General features: G+C 36.4%; 2 protein-coding genes across 3 annotated transcripts; one reads left to right on the top strand and one right to left on the bottom strand.

Annotated features, from left to right (window-relative positions):
* Window positions 1–4,310: 4,310 nt before the first annotated feature.
* LOC132126348 (probable G-protein coupled receptor) lies at window positions 4,311–9,305 on the bottom strand. 2 transcript variants are annotated; one of them, XM_059537552.1, is made up of 2 exons: window positions 9,026–9,305; window positions 4,311–5,848 (listed from the first exon to the last, which is right to left on the bottom strand). In XM_059537552.1, the coding sequence occupies exon 2, from the start codon at window positions 5,744–5,746 to the stop codon at window positions 4,418–4,420; it is 1,329 nt and encodes a 442-aa protein (XP_059393535.1). In that variant the 5' UTR covers window positions 5,747–5,848; window positions 9,026–9,305; the 3' UTR covers window positions 4,311–4,417. The 2 variants fall into 2 exon arrangements, with proteins under 2 accessions (XP_059393535.1, XP_059393537.1); XM_059537554.1 differs by lacking the exon at window positions 9,026–9,305 and adding an exon at window positions 7,465–7,596.
* A 6,578-nt stretch (window positions 9,306–15,883) lies between these two features.
* On the top strand, window positions 15,884–23,274 carry LOC132126892 (U3 small nucleolar RNA-interacting protein 2-like). The gene is made up of 15 exons (XM_059538490.1): window positions 15,884–16,074; window positions 16,181–16,266; window positions 16,367–16,479; window positions 16,562–16,629; window positions 17,751–17,792; window positions 17,873–17,999; window positions 18,111–18,235; window positions 19,363–19,455; window positions 19,542–19,642; window positions 19,721–19,855; window positions 19,966–20,028; window positions 21,587–21,732; window positions 22,021–22,100; window positions 22,347–22,420; window positions 23,043–23,274. Exons 1-15 carry the CDS (start codon window positions 16,006–16,008, stop codon window positions 23,134–23,136), a joined length of 1,416 nt encoding a protein of 471 aa, XP_059394473.1. The 5' UTR covers window positions 15,884–16,005; the 3' UTR covers window positions 23,137–23,274.
* Window positions 23,275–23,328: the final 54 nt, after the last annotated feature.

Here is a 23,328-nt window from a genome sequence, read left to right as displayed (position 1 = left end):
TTTTTTTCAAGTCCAAATAAATCTCCAGCAGGTGATAAATAAAGTATATGAACAATGCAGTGCTAATTGACATAGCATTTATTACAGTATAGAAACTATTCTGCCTTATTATGTGATAAAAAGTGTTTGTAGTATATAAACAAATCATTATTTGTTATTGTCCAGCAGTCATAGACTTCTAAGCCAAAAAAAGCTAGAAATTAGAGAAAAATTAGTTAAATTAGTCAAAAAATTAGAAAGATTAGTCAGAAGTTTTTGAACAGTAAGCTTGCTAATGTTTTTTAATTCTCTTCTGTTCTTCAAGCCTGCATTTATTTGATCCAAGTACTGCAATTTTGAAATATATTTACTAGCCTATTTAAAATAGCTGTTTTCTATCTGAATATATTTCAAAATGTAATTTGAGATTCCAAAGCTTAATTTGTTTTGCATCATTACTCACACGATCCTTCAGAAATAATTCTCATATACTGATTTGATTCTAAAAAAAATATAAAAATAAATAAAAATAAAAACTCTTATTATGATAGTGTTGAAAACAGCTAAGTAGAATTTTTTCAGGTTTCTTTGATGAATAGACAGTTCAGAAGAGCAGCATTTATCTGAAATAGAAATCTCTTGTAAAATGATGTCTTTATCATCACTTTTGATCAATTTAAAGAATCCTTGCTAAATAAAAGTATTAATTTCTATAATTTAACAATATATATATATATATATATATATATATATACTAAGCTTTTGAATGATATGGTGTATAATGTTGCGAAAGCATTTTATTTCACATAAATGCTCATCTGTGGATCCTTCTATTCATCAAAGAAGGCTGAAGAAAATGTACTCATCTGTTTTAAATATTGATAATCAGCAAATCAGCATATTAAGAATGATTTCTGATTAATGTGACACTGAAGACTGGAGGAATGATGCTGAAAATTCACATTTATTCACAGGAATACATTACATTTAAAATATACTAAGATAGAAAACAGTTATTTTAAATAGTATAAATATTTCACAATATTACTGCTTTTGCTGTACTTTGGATCAAAAAAGGCAGACTTGGTGAGCAGAAGAGACTTCTTTCAAAACATTAAAAATCTTACTGTTAAAAAACTTGACTATTAGGCTATATTACAGAAATGTTATATTATAATGAAATTACACACACACACACAAATTACACACACACACACACACACACAGACATATATATGTGTGTGTGTGTGTGTGTGTGTGTGTGTGTGTGTGTGTGTGTGTGTGTGTGTGTGTGTGTGTGTGTGTGTGTGATTTCTGTCCCCCTCACTTCTGAAAAGATGGCTACGCCCCTGATATCCAATACTGTACATAACTCAGGGAAATCTAAAAAATAAAATAGCAATCAACTAATTTTCTTTTAGATGTAACTAAGTTTAACCTAAAATGCTTTTAAAATGAAAATTCACATTCTCATTAAAAAACTATAATAGTATCACAATGATAATAAAATAAAACTAGACAAAGCTAATGAAAGATACGAAAACTGCTTTTTGTCATTGTATGTATAAAACAATCATTTGGAAAATTCTTGCAGATTTTCCAATAATGCTAATACAATTTAAAAACTATCACTTCCACCATAATTCATACTAGTATTATTATTATTGTATAGCCTAAATGTGTATTGCTTTTAGCATGAATTTGTTGTAGCCAACACTTGCTGTCAGGCTAATGAGTAGTGAGAGCATGCCAGAGGGTTCTGGTTTGTGTTATGGTGTCGGTGCTGTAAGGAGCACTTCAACTAACAGCCTTTAATAAATCCACAGGAGAAACTCAGAGAAAACGCACACAGCCAACATAAAACATAAGCAATACAGGACAGATTAACTGAGGAGAACACAGGACTTCAATGAATAGAAACAAACGAGATAAACACAGGTGGAACTGAATGAACTAATCAGGCAACACAGGAAAACTAGGTCGGGGGAGGGGCAAAGCTAAACACTATGGAAAAACAGAACAGGCAGACATGTTACAGTTGGTTGCTAGTTGGTTGTTTTTTGGCGTAAGTAAAAAAAAACTCAAAAGTTCCTTTTGTCAGTGTAAGGACATTTGATTTTTTCCACCCGTTTCATCATCTATTTTTTTTTAATCACCATCGTTTAATCTCACAGTTTGTGGCATTTTTTGTTCAGTTCAACTTTGCTCACTGTGGCTGTCCTGTGGATTGTGAGGTCAGACCAACGCCTTTTAAAAACATTATTTTGGCAGCCATCCTAGTTTAGTCTGTTTTATCCGTTAAATCTAATCTGCATTCAAATCTCCTCACTGGAATTAAAAACATGACCCAAAATATTATGGAGATATAATTACAGGAAACACTTTCAGATGACAGACTGAGAGCTGAACTGATGGTATATCTGGAATGCACAGAATTCATAAAATCATCTTTCCACCTGTTAAAATGTGTTGCTTTGCACCAATACTGTGAAACAGCTGTCCTCTGGCAGATTTACTATATTATATAATCCTATGTACTTGGCCTAAATCACAGGATTTTCATAAACACACAGAGTTTAACAGGGGAAATGCAACAAAAATTGAGTAAATACACAAACGTTTGGGATTGATACGATTTTTTTTTTCCTGACCCCAAACTTTTGGTATAGCAGGTAAATACTATTAGTTACTGATTAATATGTGGCTCATTCTTTATTGTACTTCATTATTTAGTGACTAATTAGCCTGAATAAAAATGTACATTTGAAATGAACAATACAAGAAAATCAGTTGTAGATATGTACAGTACCATGATAATCCTCCCCATAAATACACAAATACTTCATTAAAACAAAAACAGTAATGGACACATTGTATAAATAAAGAAAGCACAAATAAAAACATAGTGCGATGTAATGGGTGACTCCATATAGCACAGCATTCAATCAGCACAATGAACTGTAAATGCAACACAACTGAACATTGATCTGAATCTGTATGTCAAGCTTTCTGTGACTAGTGTCTTCATTGAACAACGAAACAATTTGTCTTTGTCACTTCAGCCCGTGTGTGATATTTACAGTTTTACAGTAGAAAAGAAATACAGCAGATAGCTGAGGTCATCCTTTGCATTATAAATAATATAAATAAGTACAAATGGGTTCAAAATACTTTTTATAAGTTCTTTTTTGTATGAAGGTTTGTAAGGATTTAGGTCATTACGTTACTAATTTTTAAAATAAATTCAATTAAATAGTGCAGTAGAAATACATTAATACAACAGAAGAACATTATCATTTCTGTAGTACTTTGTGTACATAATAATGTAAATATTGGTTTAGCCTGATGACATTAAAAGTTTAGGCAACAAATATTTCATTTCAGTTCATAATGTCATTCAAAAATCAGCTCTGTGTTTGTAAACGTGGACAGTCACCACTAGAAAGAGTTGTGATTGGATGAAGGCATTTGCTGTTCATTGCTTGTCACTGTGTGTTGCCAGTCACAGTGTGGCAAACCTCTTTAAAGTCTATGTAACTAAAAACCTCTCCTGTTTGTTTTCTTAATGCACATGCCAGATCTTATTGTGAACAATTTGTTATAGTGTGTGTATATATATATATATATATATATATATAAACATGCAGGGTTTGACGCTTTCTTTTTTTCCCCATAAGCTGAAAAATTGTAAATTGTTTTAAAATGTAATGTAAAAATTTTTTTAGATATTGTTTTTTTCCTTAACAGGACACAAGCAGACATTTACAAGCAAAATAATTTAGTTACACTAGATTTTTAAATACTTGTACTTCAATCTGTTATAATAATTATGTCAATATGTATAGGTCCACTTTAAACTCTGACTCTTATTTTAATGTTTATGCACATATTACAATATAAACCCCATAAAGTAAACATTGCCAATCTGTCAACAGTAAATCATAAGCACGTTTTGCATGGCATTCATAGACTGCAATTTGTTGGACTGAGCAACAGCACTGCAATTCTGAATGTGCAACACTTATTTAATAAAATCATAGCCTTTAATAATCATATTAGGCTACATCAGGATTCATGTTTTTCCATCCCCAAATTTAATGCCCTTTAAAATGGTATAATTGCTATACCATTTTAAATATCTTGACCTAAATCTTATAAAACTCAATATTTTAAAGGAACCGCATTCATTCACACACACGTTCCTAAATACATTTTACAGTTTGCACACAGCTATTATTAGTTGCAAATGCGAGTGAAATGATCTCACTGTTGAGCCATGAATTAATTATTCATGCATGATAAGAGCAATAGAATGCATTTAGAAAATAGAAAGAGTGAATTTTAATATCAAAGCAAAAAAAGGCTAGACAATAATTTATAAGAAAAATGCAACTCTATCACAAAAAAAGAGAGTGATTTAGACTCAGAAATTAATAGTCTAAATATTTTGTTTTGTTTGGGTGATCTCTTCAGGTATTTGCCCTGGTATCCTAAAACTAGTCTGCTCCAGTGTGCTCCTCGGGGTGGCCATGTGATAACTGCATCTAACTCCGTCTCTGTCGCCGCTCCTGCGCAAGTAATGAAAAAAGTCTTCATGTCCCGAACGTTCGTGGCACGACGCTGAGGGCCGCACTGGTCTGCCGGCAGATCGGCAACAAAAGAGCATCTTACACAACTCCTCCCTGATCTGACGGTTGAGCAGGCCGTAAAAAAACGGGTTTACTGCGAATGTTGAATATGCCAGCCATGTGACCGGTCCCTCAGCTTCTTCTGAGGTACTATGGGAGAATCCCAGTGACAAATGCAGATGGAAGGTGAAATAAGGCAGCCAGCAGAGCAGAAACTGACCCACAATGATGGCTAAAGTTAGAGCCGCTTTCCCACCAACCAATTTTCTCATTTTCCTGCGAGGGACTTGATTTCTGCGGACGCTCGTGCTGGTTGTGATGATCGTTGTCTGGCTGTTGACAGAATCAGACCGATGCTTCGGATGAGCGGTCGCCATCGTCCAGCTCGGGATGGGCCCTCTTTCCCGGGCAGCCGTGTGGGCAACTTTATACACATTCGCATAGACGGCAATAATAATAGCCGCTGGAACACAGAAGCAAAGAGTGCAGAATAAAATAGCAAATACTCTTCGGTGTCCACTGTGGCTCCAATGGAGAGAGCAATGGGTGGCGGCGATGGAGCTTCTACTTCCATAACTGGGCCACCCAAAGACGGTAGCAAGTCCTAGCAAAGTAGACGCCACCCAGACGAATCCCATCACGGCTGCAGATAACCAAGGAGTCATTTCTGCCTCGTACCTCATGGGATGCACGATGTAGAAGTAGCGTTCGATGCTTATCACAGTAACCGTAAAGATAGAGGCAGATATGAGAAAGGCATTGAGGAAAATGTACAACCTGCATTCAAGTACAGAAAAGATGATACCGGCGAAGAAGGGCGAGCCACAGACGATGCCGAGTGGCATCAACAGAGCGGCGCATAGCAAATCCACGATACAGAGGTGACACACCAAACTGAATTTGCGGAGATGTGGCACTTTCACCACTACAGCAAGCACTCCGCTATTGGCCAAGAGCGCGATTGCATTAAGAGTCACCATGAACACGAGGCCCGACATGTCGCGTAAACGTGATTGTGGGTTGGACATGCTCCCTAACTGCATGCTGGGAGCCAGATGCATAGGGTGGCCATGACTCAGTGTCTCATTAAGTTCAGTTTCGTTATGCTGTGTTGGCGGAGGTAATCCAGATGCCTCCATTGTTTACAGTGTGGTTCACCAAACACAAAGCAGAAACGCAGGCTTCTCCATCTTTCACCAGTCAGGAATGGGGACTCATTGTCTGGAGGGCGAAGGTCAGCACTGTTGAATGTATAAAATGATACGCAAAAATTAGTATAACTACAGTACAGATGACCACACACACAAGAACACGTTGCCAAACTGAAAGGTGCATTAAAGTATTAATTAATTTCCAGAGTAAAATTTCCTGATAATTTACTCACCCACATGTCATCCAATATATTAATGTCTTTCTTTCTTCAGTCGAAAAGGAATGAAGGTTTTTGAGGAAAATATTCTAGGAATTCTTCTCTGTATAGTGGACTTCAATGGGGATCAACAGGTTCAAGGTCCAAATTGCAGTTTCAATGCAGATTTAAAGAGCTCTACACAATCCCAGCCAAGGAATAAGGGTCTTATCTAGCAAACAATCTGTCATTTTCTAAAATAAATATATAAATTGATATACCTATGGCTCAACTTCACGCAATACATAGTCATGTGAAAAGGTCACGCATGGCGTAAGTGAAGTACAGAGCCAGTGTTTACAAAACTGATATTCAAAGAAAGTCAAAAAAAAAGTTAAAAGAATGTCGGATGATTTTGAAGTTGAGGAGAAAATGTGATTTTTTCACCCTACCCTACTTTTTATAACCGAAGTACACAGATGAAGAAGTTATCACACTTGACCTTTCCAATGTGACTACATAATGCAGCATTTTTTAAGAAAACGATTGATTGTTTCACTAGATAGCTAGACCCTTATTCCTCGGCTGGGATCCTGCAGAGCTCTTTGAAGCTGCACTGAAACTGCAACTTGGACCTTCAACCGTTGATCCCCACTGAAGTTCACTATTTGGGGGAAAATCCTGGAATGTTTTTTCTTAAAAACCTTAATTTCTTTTCGACTGAAGAAAGATAGGATGTCTTGGACGACAAAGGTGTTAGTAAATTATCAGGACAGTTTTATTCTGGAAGTGAACTAATCCTTAGCTTATTTCCATGTTGTATTTTTGCTGTATTTACAGTCCTTTTTGGGGATCACATGCTTTTTAATTTGTATTTATTCATATCATAATTATGTACTGCATTATAAAATAAATAATGGTATAATTAGAAATTATTTAAAAATAGTTAATAAAAAAATACATACACTGTTAAGTTAATAAAAATAATTAATTATTAAATTAAAATAAAAATGTCCTTAACCTATATTCAGTTACTTTACAGAGTGCTTTACTGAGAACATCATATGATAACTGAAAAGGTCTTTCCTGAAACATTTTTCTATTTCAAAAATGGCAAGCTATGACAGTTTTTTTTTTTTTGTATTTAGTCCAGGTTTTCAAAAAATCAACTATGTTCAAGCTCTTAAAATACAATACAATACTACAGCAGTACTATGGTATTCTGTGTTAGATGGAACTGTATTTTCATACTTCAAATATGTAGAAAAATACCATGGTATTACCATCATGGCAGTGTCCAAAAACATGATATTACCATTATACAAGCACATTTTGTGAGGGCAGGTTTTAGTAACATTTCTGAATCAACAGGCTATTAGTGTAACATGTCCAGTGCATTGTTGTGATTGTTTTGTGGACATGTGTGGCTAAACATTGAGAAAGCAGGGAAGGCTTGATCAGTTCGAATAATTCATGGTGCTCTATTCATGGTGCTCGTGGTGCTCTAACCTTTTGAAGCGGAGTATAATGAGCTGACTTGTTTGGTTGCAGCTGCTGGGGTTTCTCTGGCATTAGCGTTAGCGTGAGCTCACTGTCACCTGCACAGCACTACAATGCACTCACGCCACAGACGTCACGATACACACATAATCACTCTCACACAGCCACACACCTCATCTCACTGATGTCATGTACTGGAGAGTCACTGTAAAGCCTAGAGAACTTCTGATAGCTATAAAAATCAGCTCTTAAGGTGATGGGTGTAATTTAGCCACAAATTAATGTATGCCAATATAAACGTATAAAGGGGGTAGGCATTTATATTTGAGCTTTGTATTTATCAAAGATTCCAGAAAAACACATCCCACAATTTCCACAAAAATATTAAACAGCACAACTGTTTTCAACATTAATAAAAATAAGAAATGTTTCTTGAGCAGCAAATCAGCATATTATAACGATTTCTGAAAGATCATTTAACACTGGAGACTGGCGTTATGATGCTAAAATTTCTGCTTTGCATCACAGAAATAAATGACATTTTAAAATATATTCAAATATAAAAAAGTTATTTTAAATTGTAATAATATTTCACATTTTTATCCCAAAAAAAAAGTCTAAGAGAATTCAAAACGTTTAAAAAAAAGTTTATTTTTACTGTACATTTTACTGTATTTTCTCGAATAATTCTACAGTGTTGTTTAAAAAACTTTTGAAACTGGTCAGCCAAGATTTATTACGACCTCCACCAGTCATGTCATTTCACAATGCCAATAATCCTAATCTCTAATCTTCTATAGTCACAGTTCATCAGCACATGTCCATAGGGGCCATAGAAAATGAATGCGGAGTAATTTGGCATGAAAATGCACAGTTGCTGTATTACATCACCACCATTAAAGCTGCAAAGAACGTTCTAGCGTGTTTTAGGTTAATCAGTTTGTTTATTGGTAATGCCTTGACCTCACACTGCCTCTATTTTCAGAGCAAAAAATAACTTCAGAGGAGATTTCTGGGTGAAAAGTGGTTGGAAATTACGGCAAAGCAACAAAAATAACACCTCAAAATCAGTGTTATCAAAATCAGTAAATCAGTGACTTCCACTTTAAATCCATGCGGCATGTTTTTCAGCCAGTAATCTCTCTGCTCAGCCCAGATTGCCTGGTCATCTAATAAACAGATGTGCAGGTTTTTGGTTTTGGATTATGAAAGAGGTGTCCTGCTTTTATTATGTACTGTTGAACTTAATAAATCACACAAAAGTGGGTACGACCCACTGTGCACTTAAATTCAGCTAGAAGTGTTTTTTTTGTGTAATTTATCATCATTAAAACAGTGCTACAGTTCATCAGTTTATATTGTTAAAATATACAATTATTTGCTTTACTGAGAAATTATCTGTATACTTTAAAAACTTTGGACTAAATATTTTGGGAAAACACCTACATTTTCAGGGCAATAGACTTAATGTTTTAAACAAAAACACAGCAAACATAATATGCCAAAGATTTTAGGTTCTTTAAAGAACAAATGAAAATCCAAAATAAAATAAGACAATAAAAAATCTCACCTGATGTTTGTCAACTAAGTCTGCACAAGCATCATTTAATGTTCCCAAGTCCAGAGTCTGTCCATCAGTCATGTGGAGTCAGGGAAGTTTATCCAGCGCTCACTCTGTCTGTGGTGTAGAGAGCTTGATGGAGTTGTTTGGCTCCACGGTTTTGCACTTAAGACAAGCTGAAGCTATTACAGAGGCAGACGTACATGATGTACACGTCAGTCCATTAGGAGACTCTACTGCAACATCTATAGACAGAGTAATTATACTGTGTCAGTTTCCCTCACTGAGGAGCCAGAGAGCTGCAGGTGAGTCCAACAACACAACAACAGGAGAGAGAGAGAGGGGGGGAGGGAGAGGGGGAGAGAGAGAGGGAAAGAGAGAGAGAGAGGGAGAGGGAGAGGGAGAGAGAGAGAGGGGGGAGAGGGAAAAAGAGGGAGAGAGAGAGAGAGAGAAAGTGAGAGAGAGAGTGAGAGAGGTAGAGGGAATGAGAGAGAGAGGAGTTCTGTTGAGTAGCAGCAGCAACAAGATAAGCTCCTGATCATTTAACTTTTAATATTATTTTAAAACAAGACAGACATTCAGTTCTGACAAATTTTAAACAAGGAAACCTCCTACAATCGATATTATTCACAAGAAGAGTTTAAATTAACCAAGAAAAAAACAACAGAAGACAATCAGATGAGAGCAACTCAAAGGGCCACAGCACTGCCACAGAGAGAAGATCTCTCAAACTGAGACACTTCCAGACCGAGACCTGTCTGAAGACCCACAGACTAAACCTCACAGAAACAGAGGAGAGGTTCACACATCAAGCAGCAACAAATAACCAAGAGCCCTTGAAAGTAAGAAAAGACACGTTTTTTTTTAAACAATCAGTAATATTTACTTCAGGAAGACTATTTTGAATGTTTTTTTTTTTTTTTTTTTCTCTGGCAATGTCAATGAGGATGGTCATTCTGGTCTTCTTGTACTGTTTGTGCACATATTTGGATCAATATTTTAATATAGTGGATATTTTGATCAATATTTGTAAATAGTTCACAGAAAAACTCTCAAAACAAACAAAGAGACAGTTTTTTTCAGTTATTTGTTTACATTCTAAAATCAGCAATGGCCGCTGCAGCACATAGGCCCCGCCCCTTTGTGTACCCTCAGAAGAGCTCAGAGCATTCTAGACAGATCCACAGACAGAAACAAATCAAGGACAGTCCTGAAACACTGTTTGCTGACTCTGACCGCAGTTCAATGACCAACCTGCTCTTCTACACCGAGAACAGCTCCTCATGGCATACTGCTTTCTGCCAACACTTCACCTTCACCACAAAAAGAGGCATCTGCAAAGGCAGACAGATCCTGGTATTTGAAGATGCTGAAGGAAATGAGGAATCAAGAATTTTATCTCTTAAAATTAGCCTTAACTCAATCTCCCATGTCAAAAATGAAGGAGAAATTTTCACTTCTGGGAATCGATATGGTGGATCTAAGAGAATTAATCATGTCCAATTTGAAAGACAACAGCGACTTGGAGCAGCTTACAAAAGACATGATGAATTTAAAACAAGAGACTGAATATCTGCTGAGAAACAAAGAGCAGATGTCAAAGGAACTTCACCAAGCCAGAGAAGAGCTGAAGGAACTCAAATCACCTTTCAGAAGACAAATCACAGAAATTAAAACAGAAATGCAGGAAGAACTGTCTGTCTTGAAATCTGAACTTCGAAAGAAAGATGAACTTATAAACAACATGAAGGAACAACTGCTTCATGATTTATCTTCCAAAGGATCTCATGCTAAACACTTGACTTGTCTAGACAGTCAGCAATCAGCTGCAGTGGACGAGCCTCAGTCTTCAGCTCCTCACAGCGCCGCTCCACACAACTCCAGCCAAGCAGAAGCCCTTCTTCTCATCGACTCCAACGGAAAATATATCAACGAGAAACTCTTGTTTCCTAAAATTGAAAGCACAGAAAATATGGTGCCCGAACACTAGCAAGGCTCTTCAGATCTTATCTGATAAAAATCTGAACGAAACGTACAAGCACATCATTATCCACACAGGGACAAACGATCTACGAGCAGCGAAGGGCAACGTGGCTCCTGTGCTCCGAGAGCTGGCCATCAGAGCCTCAGAACGCTTCCCAGAAGCTCAGATAACTCTGTCCACATTACTTCCACGGACTGATGTGCCCTTTCACGTGATCCATGGAAACAACGTAGATCCTTTCCAGAACTTGTGCACTCATTCCTAATGTTCACCTGGCACACCATAAAGACATCTGGCCTCATCACATGTATGACTACATACACCTCAACAAGAAAGGAGTACAACTTTTCGCAGGAGTGCTGAAAAGCACAGCACTTGGAAGAACAAACAGCAGAAATCTACACAGCAAGAGCAGCTCCCAACCACAAAGAAACATCCAGCCTCTTCCAAGAACCAGACAGGACTCGACCCCTGGATCGTTATCACAGCATCAGAGCTACGCCGCAGCAACCCAACAGCCACAGAACCCTGCAGCCGCCGAACTCAATCAGATAAGACACCTGCTCAACGTCATCTGCTCCAAACTAGTCAAATAATGTACAAGAGTAATATACACACACACTTCTCTATATCTATCTATGAAATCATTTAAAATTAGCTGTTGGAATATACAGGGTTTACATTCTTCAACTTTCGGGAACAAGACTGCAGACCAAGACTTACTTAATAATATAAAAGACATAGACATTGTAATATTTCATGAGACATGGTGTCGGAGTAATGAGAGCTAGCACTGTCCAAGAGGATACAGAGAAATCACTGCGCCCTCTCTAAAAAAACTCCCAAATTAAATTTGGTCGTGATTCAGGTGGCATACTTATATGGCACAAAGATCATCTAAAACACCTGATTAAAACAGTCAAAACTGAAAAATCCCTGATTTGGCTTGAAATCAAATCTATCCTGCCACAGAGTAATCTCAACCTCTGTGCTGTTTATATTCGTCCTCATGATTCTCCCTACTACCAAGAAGAGAGCTTTCTCCAGCTGCAAAGAGACGTCCTGCACTTTCAGTCCAAAGGAAATATTCTTGTATGTGGTGACCTAAACGCAAGGACTGGGAGAGAAATTGATTATGTAAACACCACAGATAATGTTCACATTTTTGGGGACATTGTATCTCAGTCAACACCGGTCATTACTCCGAGAACCAGTTGTGACAATGTAATCAACATAAATGGGAAGCAGATGTTAAAGCTTTGTAAAAGTCTAGGGCTGTTAATAAATGGTAGAACCAGGGGAGATGCTATAAATGGCAGAACCAGGGGAGATTCTTTTGGTAGATTCACCTATTGCTCCACATTAGGAGCCAGCGTAGCTGATTACTCAATTACAGACATTGACCCAACTTTTATTAACGCCTTTACAGTCAGACCTCAACTTCCCATTTCTGACCACTGTCAAACAGTCCTTTACCTGAAACAGTCCTGTGACAGGGTCAGATCTCCCCTCAAACATGAAAAACTCTTCCCCTTAAACTCAAAACTCAACTGGAACCAATCTAAGGCTGAACAATTCAAAGAAAACATGAGCAGCTCTGTAATACTAAAAATACTCGATGAGTTTTTGTCCTCAGATTTCACTCCAGATACTAATGGAATAAACTCAGCAACATCCAAACTTAATTACATATTTCAAACTTTGGCCACTATATCTAACATTAAACAACCAAACAAACATAGAATAAACAAACCAAAAATTAAAAAGAATATGTGGTTTGATAATGAATGCAAATGTCTCAGAAAAGACCTTCAACGACTTGCTAACAAAAAGCATAAAGATCCAGCCAATCAGACGATACACCTCGCCTACTCCAGCTGCTTAAAAAAATTATAAAAAACTCATTTGTAACAAAAGAGATCAATATTATGAAGCTAAAATTGATGAAATCGATCAATCAATAGACCTAAACAATTTCTGGAATCTCTTTAAAAAATTTGAAAGACCCAAATCAGACCCATTCCTCCAGAGCGGCACAGTCTGGAGCTCTTACTTTAAAACTCTTTACCAAACACTAGAACCAGACCTCAACCTGCCCCAAACTAAAACACAGAGAAAACTAGACGATCTGAAGAAAACTATCTAAAATTACCAAAACCCACTAGACATGATTATAACAACATCAGAAATATCAGAGCACATTAAACACCTCAAATTAAAGAAGGCATGTGGACAGGACAACATCAGTAATGAGATGCTCAGACTCAGCAGTCCTTCCATAACTTAAGCTCTGGCTAAATTATTCAATCTGATCTTATGGTCTGGTGACTTCCCTGAGGCCTGGTCTGAAGGACTGATCACACCCATATATAAGAAAGGAAACCGTGGCATCTGTGTGGGCAGTAATCTAGCTAAGCTCTTCTGTAATATAATAAACAGCCACATAGTGACATTCCTCACAAGACACAACATCCTAAATAAATCACAAATTGGCTTTTTACCAAAACAACGTACATCTGACCACACTCTAATTAACAAAAATCTAAAGGACAAACAAAGAAAAATATGTACATGTTTTATTGATTTAAAAAAAGCTTTCGATTCTATTTGGCATGAAGGTTTACTGTACAAATTATTACAAATTGGCATTGGTGGAAAAACATTCGATATTATAGAATCCATGTATAAAAACAGTAAATGTGCGGTCAAGATTGGGAATCTGAGAACAGAGTTCTTCCAGCAGGGTCGTGGAGTGAGGCAGGGGTGCAGTCTGAGCCCAACACTGTTTAAAATCTACATCAACGAGCTGGCAGAAGCTCTGGAGCGCTCCGACAGCATCCCAGGCCTCGCTCTACACGACTCTGAAGTCAAGTGCCTGCTGTATGCAGAAGACCTGGTTCTGCTTTCTCCCACAGCCGAGGGTCTCCAGCACAGCCTGGCCCTGCTGGAACAGTACTGTGAGGAGTGGGCCCTGAAGCTCAACCTGGACATAACCAGGGTCAAATAATGCAGATATGCAGATAAGCAGATATCAGTTCAGTTACGGAGGAGAAGTCCTGGAGCACAGCAGCAGCTACACTTACCTGGGCATCCACATCTCAGCATCAGGGGGCTTCAGTCTGGCCGTCAAGGCCCTCAATGAGAAGACACGGAGGGCATTTTATGCCATTAAAGCACGGTTTGGCCAATTAAAATTACCAATTAGAACATGGATTAAATTATATCACGCAATCATCAAACCAATCCTACTGTACGGGAGTGAAATTTGGGGACCAATATTAAAATTTTAAAACTGGGACAAAAGTTTAATAGAAAGAACACAATTGGAATTTGCCAAAAACATCCTAAGGGTAAACAGAAGCACTTCTAATAATGCATGCAGGGCTGAGCTGGGCTTATACCCCTTACACATAGAAATACAAAAAAGAGCTGTTCAGTTCTATCATCACCTGACTCAATCTGACACTCAATCTGTTCAATATAAAGCCCTCCTCGCCAATGAATCCCCCCCAATTTGAGCTCCAAACCAAACTCCAGTGTTATTCGGCCCTAAACAGAACCACAAAACTGGCAAATTACTTATCAAATTACTTATCATTTAAGCAATTAAAAGAAAGACAAATCATCATGATGATGATGGTGAGATCAGATCTCTGTCTGGAGCATTGGTTGTTGTCAGACTCCTTGTGCAAACAAAAATCTCAATATTGTTGTTAATATTATTATTATCATTATTATAATATCCAGGGATTGAAAATAACTTTTTCACTCACCAGCCACTTTGGCTACTACATTTTTAAGTAACTGGCCATTCATAACTTCTACTAGTCAAAAATAAATAAATAAATAGCTTGAGGCTATCTACAATGGATGTGAAAAAGCGACTGTTGTAAATCATTTTACATCCGTAGGACTACTATGGGGTGTGCGATATTGAATAAAAAAAAAAATCTCAATATATTCTGGAATTTTATCGATAAAGATAATTAGACAATAGTTTGATGAGTGTGTTATTGTGCTGATATCTCAAGAAATACCTTGGACAGCTGAGTCCTAAATTTTTTATATGTTTCATATTCTGTGGTCAGTTCACAGCAGTAATAGAAATCAATCTTTCCAAATAAGTTTAAACAGATTTTTACCTTTCATTTTAGCCTTTTTTTTTTTTTTTTTTTTTTTAGTGTGCATCTTTGGAGTCAAATTCTTATATTTAATCAGTCAATCATAATAAAAACACATTTAGGCTCTTACTAAACAAATGAAATTAGTATAAACAAATGTAATCTTTGCAGAAGTTGCATACTAAGTGGCATTAAGATGTATTTACATGTTAATGCAGCTTAGAGGGACAAGGAATGTTTTAACCTGCACTTACAAATGCATAAATAATGTTTTAAACATGAAATGTTGAATACTGATATCTGCAATTATTTTAAAAATGATACTTTTAATTTAAAATCAAAACAATTAAAACCGCCAGTAGGTGGCACCAAGTCACTGTTAATAAGGGAGTCATTGCGATTGAACCGTATAATTTAAACGTTTGATTCTTTCAGGAACGAAGAACAGTGCTGTGGCTGTGTTTTGAAAGATTTTTGGCTTGCATGAACTACCCCAAGAAATTAATGAGTGAACATAATTTACGAAAAGTAACCCGCCAAATTTGCTATGTTTCCCGCCACTGCTGATTTTTACCCGCATTTGGCGGGTTGGCGGGTGTTAATTTAAAAACCTGATTATATCAGTGTTAGTCCTACAGATAGACTGTATAAAAACAGATCCTGAACTGTATTCAATCACAGTACCTCAGTCGCAGCGGTCGATGTAATGTAACGTCTCTCCATTACGCAGCGCTGTAGCGCAAACACACACACACGCAAACCATCAGAGAAGAAGAGCTCCGGGAAGCATGTGTTTGTGACCATGTGACTGGAAGCCAAGCAGCACTAAATTATCTGAAGCAATTGTGAATTATTTCATAAAACAATTAGTTTTATGCTGCATTATGTCGTCTTTCTTTATAAAGAAAAAGATCATCTCTTCGGCTCCTAATAAAGGAGACTTAAAAAGAAAGGTACGTCTACATTTAGCTGTATAATTTTTTTATCATCTTTTTAGTTTTTATAAAGTTGTTTGTTTAAAAAAAAACTCATATCACAATTATTCTTTTGCATTTCAAGAGTAATGCAGATGATGGCAAAGGCCGGTCAAAAAAGTTCAGTAAGCGAATGGATGAAGAAATATCGAGTGACTCAGAGAATGAAAGGTAACATATCTACTCCGTTAGCTTGGTTTGTTATACTGACTGAACGCTGATGTTATATTCCTTTACTATTAAAACATCCGCCGATGTCTTTCTTCTGCAGTGCTGATCCAAACAGAAAACAACAGGAAAACGAAGACGACGAGATCGAGGAGACGCCGCAAGAGAAGAAACTTCGTCTGGCCAAACTCTACCTGGAGCAGCTGAGAGAGGAAGGTTTGTGAGATGTAAGATCCAGTCGAGTCTGACTGAATGCACTGTTCTCTGAACCTGTGTACTGTGTGCTGTCTTTCGGCAGAGGACACGAGAGCCGAGCAAGAGTCATTTGAAGTGGACCTCATCTCTGGGAGACTGCAGGAGGATGTGGTAGGTCCACCTCAGCTGGCTGTCATCACTCAAATTGGATTTTAAGAGCGTTTGCTCTCTTTTCTTCCAGAAAATGTTCAGCATAAAACAAGTTATTAACATTTACACTCATTTAACACATGGATTCCCAAACTATTTTGTCAGCTGAACCCCTTTGAGCTAAAACATGTCCTCGAATTCCTCCTGAGACATTTAAGGGTTAGTTCACCCAAACATGAAAATTATGTCATAAATAACTCGCCCTCATGTCGGTCCAAACCCGTAAGACCTCCGTTAATCTCCGGAACACAGTTTAAGATATTTTACATTTAGTCAGAGAGTACATTTTGGTCCAAAAATAACAAAAATGACGACTTTATACAGCATTGTCTTCTCTTCCGGGTCTGTTGTGAATGCGTTCACGATGCTGCTCACGTGTTTTCTGGCGTGCTCAATAACAATATGGACTACTTTGAAGATGTTTTTCTTACCTTTCTGGACATGGACAGTATACCGTACACACATTTTCAATGGAGGGACTGAGAGCTCTCGGACTAAATCTAAAGTATCTTAAACTGTGTTCTGAAGATGAACGGAGGTCTTACGGGTTTGGAACGACATGAGGGTGAGTCATTAATGACAAAATTTTCATTTTTGGGTGAACTAACCCTTTAATATTTAAATAATTTAACAACTCTTTGCTCATGTCATATTTGGATGTTTTTTTTAATTTATTTTTGTTTATAACCTACCCACATATAAATATTTTCAGTAATGGCAAATTAAAGTTGGGTTGCTCTGAGTTGTTGAATTATTCTAGGGCTGTTTTTTACATACAAAATAATTTTTTAGGTTTTGAAAATAAGAAAATAATCAGAAAATAAGTTTTGTTTGCATTATATATGTGTGTGTGTTCTGTTTATATTATGTATTCATGAACACACAAACATACAGTATATTTTGAAAATATTTACTTGTATATATTTATATTCATTCAATTTATATCATATATATATAAACAAAACATATTTTCTGAATCATAGAAAATCTGTTGATTGTGGTTAAAACTGTTATTTTGGAGATGTTATAGCACGGCAGTGAGTGGTTTTCTCAATCACTTGGTTTTTCTTCATCTTTCTCAGCTGGAACAGAAAGGCAAACTTCAAAGACTGATAGCCAAAGAAGTGAGTGAAGTTTTTATTAGCTGCTGTGTGTATACCACTGTTACTTCCTGTTCCTGACATCACCGTGACATCTCCTCTAGCTCGTAGCTCCAGACCCAGCAGAGATCAGGTTGTTGAGAGGACACAAACTACCTGTCACATGTCTTGTCATCACCCCTGATGAGAAATACATCTTCTCGGCGAGCAAAGACTGCTCCATCATCAAATGTGAGTCTTCCTTCTGCTTAGTGTTATATGTTTTCTGGCACTTCAGCTCGTGTTGTACAGTATGAGCTTGAGTCAGTGTGCTGCTAAATGAAAGATGGTTATGATCTGCAGGGGATGTGGAGAGCGGGAAGAAGGTGCAGAAGATCGCAGGAGGACGGAAGGGAACAGAAGCGCGTCATGTGGGACACACCGCTCACGTCCTGTGTATGGCCATATCATCTGATGGGAAATACCTGGTGAGAGCTGCAGCTCATTTGGTCATACTATTTATCAGTTTTCTACCAATTACTTTGTCTTGGTCCATAATTTGAGCCTTGGAATTAAATGGGCTGGATTTTGTGGCCATGTCCTAATATATTCATACCCAGGTGACCAATTTATTGAAATTAATTAAAATGATCGATTGTTTCATGTTTGAAATCCAGTATTTTCATATGTTGAAGGAATGTTTATTTTAAGTAATTATTAATAAAGCATTTAGAACCTCAGCGATTACACATGAAATTGATAAATAAGTGACAGTAAAGATGTTTATAATGTTACAAACGATTTCTATTTCAAATGCATGCTGTTCTTTTGAACTTTCTATTTATCAAAAAAATGTATTTAGCAGCACAACTGTTTTCAACTGATAATTGATAAATGATAATTATAAGAAACGTATCTTGAGCAGAAAATCTGAATATTAGAAGGATTTTAAAGGATCATGTGACACTGAAGACTGAAAATTAATCTTTATCATCAGAGAAATAAATTACATTGTAAAATTTATATAAATTAGTGCGATTACCGGTAATTGCATCCGAAATTAGTTTTTGTTTACATAATATATGTTTGTGTACTGTGTATATTTATTATGTATATATAAAAACAAACACATACAGTAAATATTTAGAAAATATTTACATGTGTATATTTATATTAATTTATATATAAATTTAATATTTAAATGATTACATTTGTATTATATTAGTGTTCCTGTAACTCAAGTGGTAGAGCATTGCGTTATCAAGCGTTGGGGGTTCGATTCCCCGGGAACACATGAAAATTGATAGCCTGAATGCACTGTAAGTCTCTTTGGATAAAAGCGTCTGCTAAATGCATAAATTTAATTTTTTATTTTTTATTTAAATTTATATTATTATTAAATATATACAATACATATATTATGTAAGCATAAACCTTTATTTTGGATGTTAATCGTTTGACAGCACTAATTCAATTAGAAAAGGTATTAAACGGTTATTACACGATAATACTGTTTTTACTATAACGTTATAAGATTTTGTTTCAGTTTTTGTCAGCTAGTTAAAAACTCAAAGCTGGATGCTGTTGAATGTGTGTTATTTTCTTTGTTTTATAGGCTAGTGGAGACATGAATAGACTCATCATGATCTGGGATCCGATGACGTGTAAACATCTGTACAAGTTTAAAGGACACCGAGATGCTGTGTCTGTGAGTAAAATGTCTCTAATATAGATAATATAGATATTGTGACTCTTTATTATGACGATTTATGAACGTCTCTGCTTCCTCCTCAGGGTTTGGCCTTTAGACGAGGGACTTACACCCTTTACAGCGCGTCACACGACCGCTCAATAAAAGTGTGGAGCGTAGACGAGAACGCTTATGTAGAAACCCTGTAGGTACATCAGCTCCGAAATAAAGCTCCTCTTTATTCTCAGGTTTCATTTTTGTATTTGCTTGTGTCTGTCCTCAGGTTCGGCCATCAGGACATGATCACAGGGTTGGACTGTTTGAGCCGAGAGAGATGCGTGACTGCAGGAGGACGAGATAGGACGGTCCGAGTGTGGAAAATTGCTGAAGAATCACAGCTTGTCTTTCATGGACACGAGTGAGTTAAAGTTTGTGCTCATGACCATTTTTTAATTACTCTGAATTTGGCCTGTTAAACGGTTGAGTCTTCTGTCTTCACCTCCCTGCATGTCTTCCTTCGGTCTGAAGGGGCTCCATTGATTGTATCCAGCTTATTAATGAAGAACACATGGTCACAGGTGGAGATGATGGGTAAGACTTTTTTTTTATTTTTTTATTTTAAAGGGATAGTTCACCCAAAAATGAAAATCTGTCATTATTTACTCACCCTCATGTTGTTCCAAACCCGTGAGACCTCTGTTCATCTTCGGAACACATGAAGATATTTTTAATGAAATCTGTGAGCATTCTGACACTGCATAGATAGCAGCAGGTCTCATTTATAATAAGATTGCTTACACACTAAATGGGCATAGAAACATGCGTACACAATTTTCCATGCAGATATCCGGATTTATAAGAAGTAAACTTGGTGTAAATATGTACACACCGTGCGGACATTCGAGACCATGTGTACAAACTCTTTTTTTTAAAAAGTAGTGAGAAAAGTAATCACGTAAACGGTTTTCATGTCGATACACACTTGTATTAACAATTCTACTCTCATTAATAGAGATAAACACTGAAATTAGGCTGTATAAAGTCATAAAAAAATTCTATTTGTAGTGGATGCGCTTGACCTTTTCCTGTGGTGTGCTGTGTTTACGACAGCAAGGAGTGCTATAGGTGCACAATAATTCATCTTTAAATGAAACTGCAGATCTCATGTAGCGAGAACAATGATCAAGGATGCATACTAACTTCCATATTATGGCAGACATTGCTGGATTTGGTGGTTTGAATAGGACCAGTGATAAAAACTCACTGTTCAACCACAGCTACACTGAGATGTTAATGGCGTGTGAAGGCATTTAAAAAATATAAGAAATACCACTGTATTTGAAGGATACAACTTGATTTATAAATTTCTTTGTAAAAAAAAAAAAAAAATTGTGACGAGTCGGATTATTGTATTTACACTGCAATAAATATAGGCCTATCTGTTTCCACTTAAAATAGATAAAAGATGTCCACCTTATCAGCAATACTGCATAAATGTCATTTAATTTGAATTGTTTAAAACAGTTGAAATTCTATTTGGCCAGTATAAATAAATGAGATCAAATCTATTCTAAGATATTTATCTGAGAACTATTTTAAACCGTTATTTATAGATGTTTTGATATATTTATTCTTAAACATAAGGTTACTGGATGACTTTTAGCAATAGAAATCGTGTATGCAATAAGTGGCATTTATAGTCCGTATCTCATATTTCTTTTAAATAGGTTTTATAAAGCTGTGAGAATACTTTTTGTGCGCAAAAAAAAGTGTTTGTTTGTGTGTGTGTGTATATATATATATATATATATATATATATATATACATACATACATATATACTCATGCATGCACACACACACACACACGCAGGCAGGCTTATAAATAATAATAAAAAAATATAAAATACATTTTGAAACAGAAACACTTAAAAACCTGGTGGACTTTTTATATTCTAATAAATTAAATCATTTTGCATGTAAATGATCTCTTTGTATTCCATGAATTTTCATTGCACCCCTAACTTTTTTCCATGTGCTTTTAATTTTATATATTTTATTTTCACATATGCTTCTTGGGAAAAAGAAAGTGTTAAGCCCTACTTTAATGAATAAATTATTCCATTTCACTCATGCTTTGGTTTTGCATAGCTCTATATCTGTTTGGACGGTTAATAAGAAGAAGCCGGTGAGCACAGTGAAGCAAGCCCACGGTAGCCATGGCAACACGGGTCTGGAGCAGCCCTACTGGGTGTCTTCTGTGGCGGCGCTGCACAACTCTGACATCGTGGCCTCAGGTGCACACACACACACACACACACACACACACACCAGGTATCACTCCTGGCCAACAAACACACTGCACTTAAATCTACAACCACCCACAAACTCTCATTTGCCTTTTTGCCACACACACACACACACACACACACACACACGATTACCCACAAGTGCAATATTACCATCATAATCTGTCCTCGTTCCACTTTGACCTTGTTCACAAAGCTCTCCGCCTTCTGCATTTCCATACGAGACTGCTCTCCAAACACCTGATTACCATCAACATCCTTGTTGTCCCTCCCCAGGCTCCCATAATTCAGCAGTGCAGCTGTGGAAGTGTGGGCAGGGATTCAGAGGCCTGGAGCCGCTCTTCAGTGTCCCTATGGTGAGCAGTACACATCCATACAGCTCCATTAGACTGGTTATTGTCCATCTGCTATTGAATCACATCCCATTGTGTGTGTGGATAAAGCCACCTACTTCACCTGGAGAGGATGAATAATGTATCAGTTCATACAACCACTATTTCTCACAACTGCACAATGTCCACAGTCATGGTGTGCGTGTCTCTTACAGTAAGTGTACCTGCAGTATAAGCAATGCTAATAAGCTTGTTTTATTTCTCTTTTAGACTGGATTTGTCAACAGTCTGAAGTTCTCAAACTCTGGGAAGTTTCTTGTGGCGGGAGTTGGACAGGAGCACAGGTGAAGTATTTTTAAGTGTTGAAGTAGTCATTTTGCAATCAACTGGATCTGATGATTGACAGAAATTGTCATTTTATATAGTGTCATTTACAAAACCTAATAATTATGTAATAACAATAGTAAAAGCACAACAAATATTCTTCAGTAAATTGGAAGTTTTGGTCATTATTTAAATGTTTATTTATATATATTATAACAGCCATTGGTCTTTAAGTGATTACCAATTGTATTGGCCATTAAAAAAATTCTACATATAATGTTGAATTTGTTCTTTAGGAGTTTTATTTAGCTGTTATATTAATAATGATTCTAGGTTCAGCTAACAATCACTAAATAAAGATAATCAAATGTAGATCTTTCTTTTGTTGTCCAAGTGCACCTTTTGAATTCATTTTTAATTCATCAATATTATTAAATATATTGTTTCTTTTTTATTTTTTTACTTTTTTATATTAAATTTTGTTAATCCTAATGAGTGTATTTACAAGGGCTTAATTGTATGAAGTAAGACTGTTCCAACACTAGATGGCACAAATGTGAAGTGAATTTGGTTCTTGCACAGCATTTGCACATTTCTTCATGTTGACATTACGCTCTGTGTATCGTTTTTCATCTTTTTCAGATTGGGCCGATGGTGGAGAATAAAGGAAGCCAGGAATGGAATATATATCATTCCTCTTAAAAGACAAGCTCAAGAGCAAGAAGTTGTCCAGTAATGTGATTTCATCTAGGACTTGAATTTGGTATCAGAAAACTTTTTGTTGCTTTGGACTTTGAATTTTTTTTCTCTTCTTTTATTAATGTCAGAACATGATGTAAAAGAGGAGCTTTTGATTAAATGTCTATGGAGTTTATCTGTTTCGCTGCTCATTATGTCCAGAGCTCTATATACAAACTCAAATTGAACT

Source organism: Carassius carassius, chromosome 44, assembly GCF_963082965.1.
Source record: "Carassius carassius chromosome 44, fCarCar2.1, whole genome shotgun sequence".
Classification (NCBI taxonomy): Eukaryota; Metazoa; Chordata; class Actinopteri; order Cypriniformes; family Cyprinidae; genus Carassius; species Carassius carassius.
The sequence above is the reverse complement of the archived record's forward strand: the minus strand, read 5'-3'. Positions and strand labels throughout refer to the sequence as shown.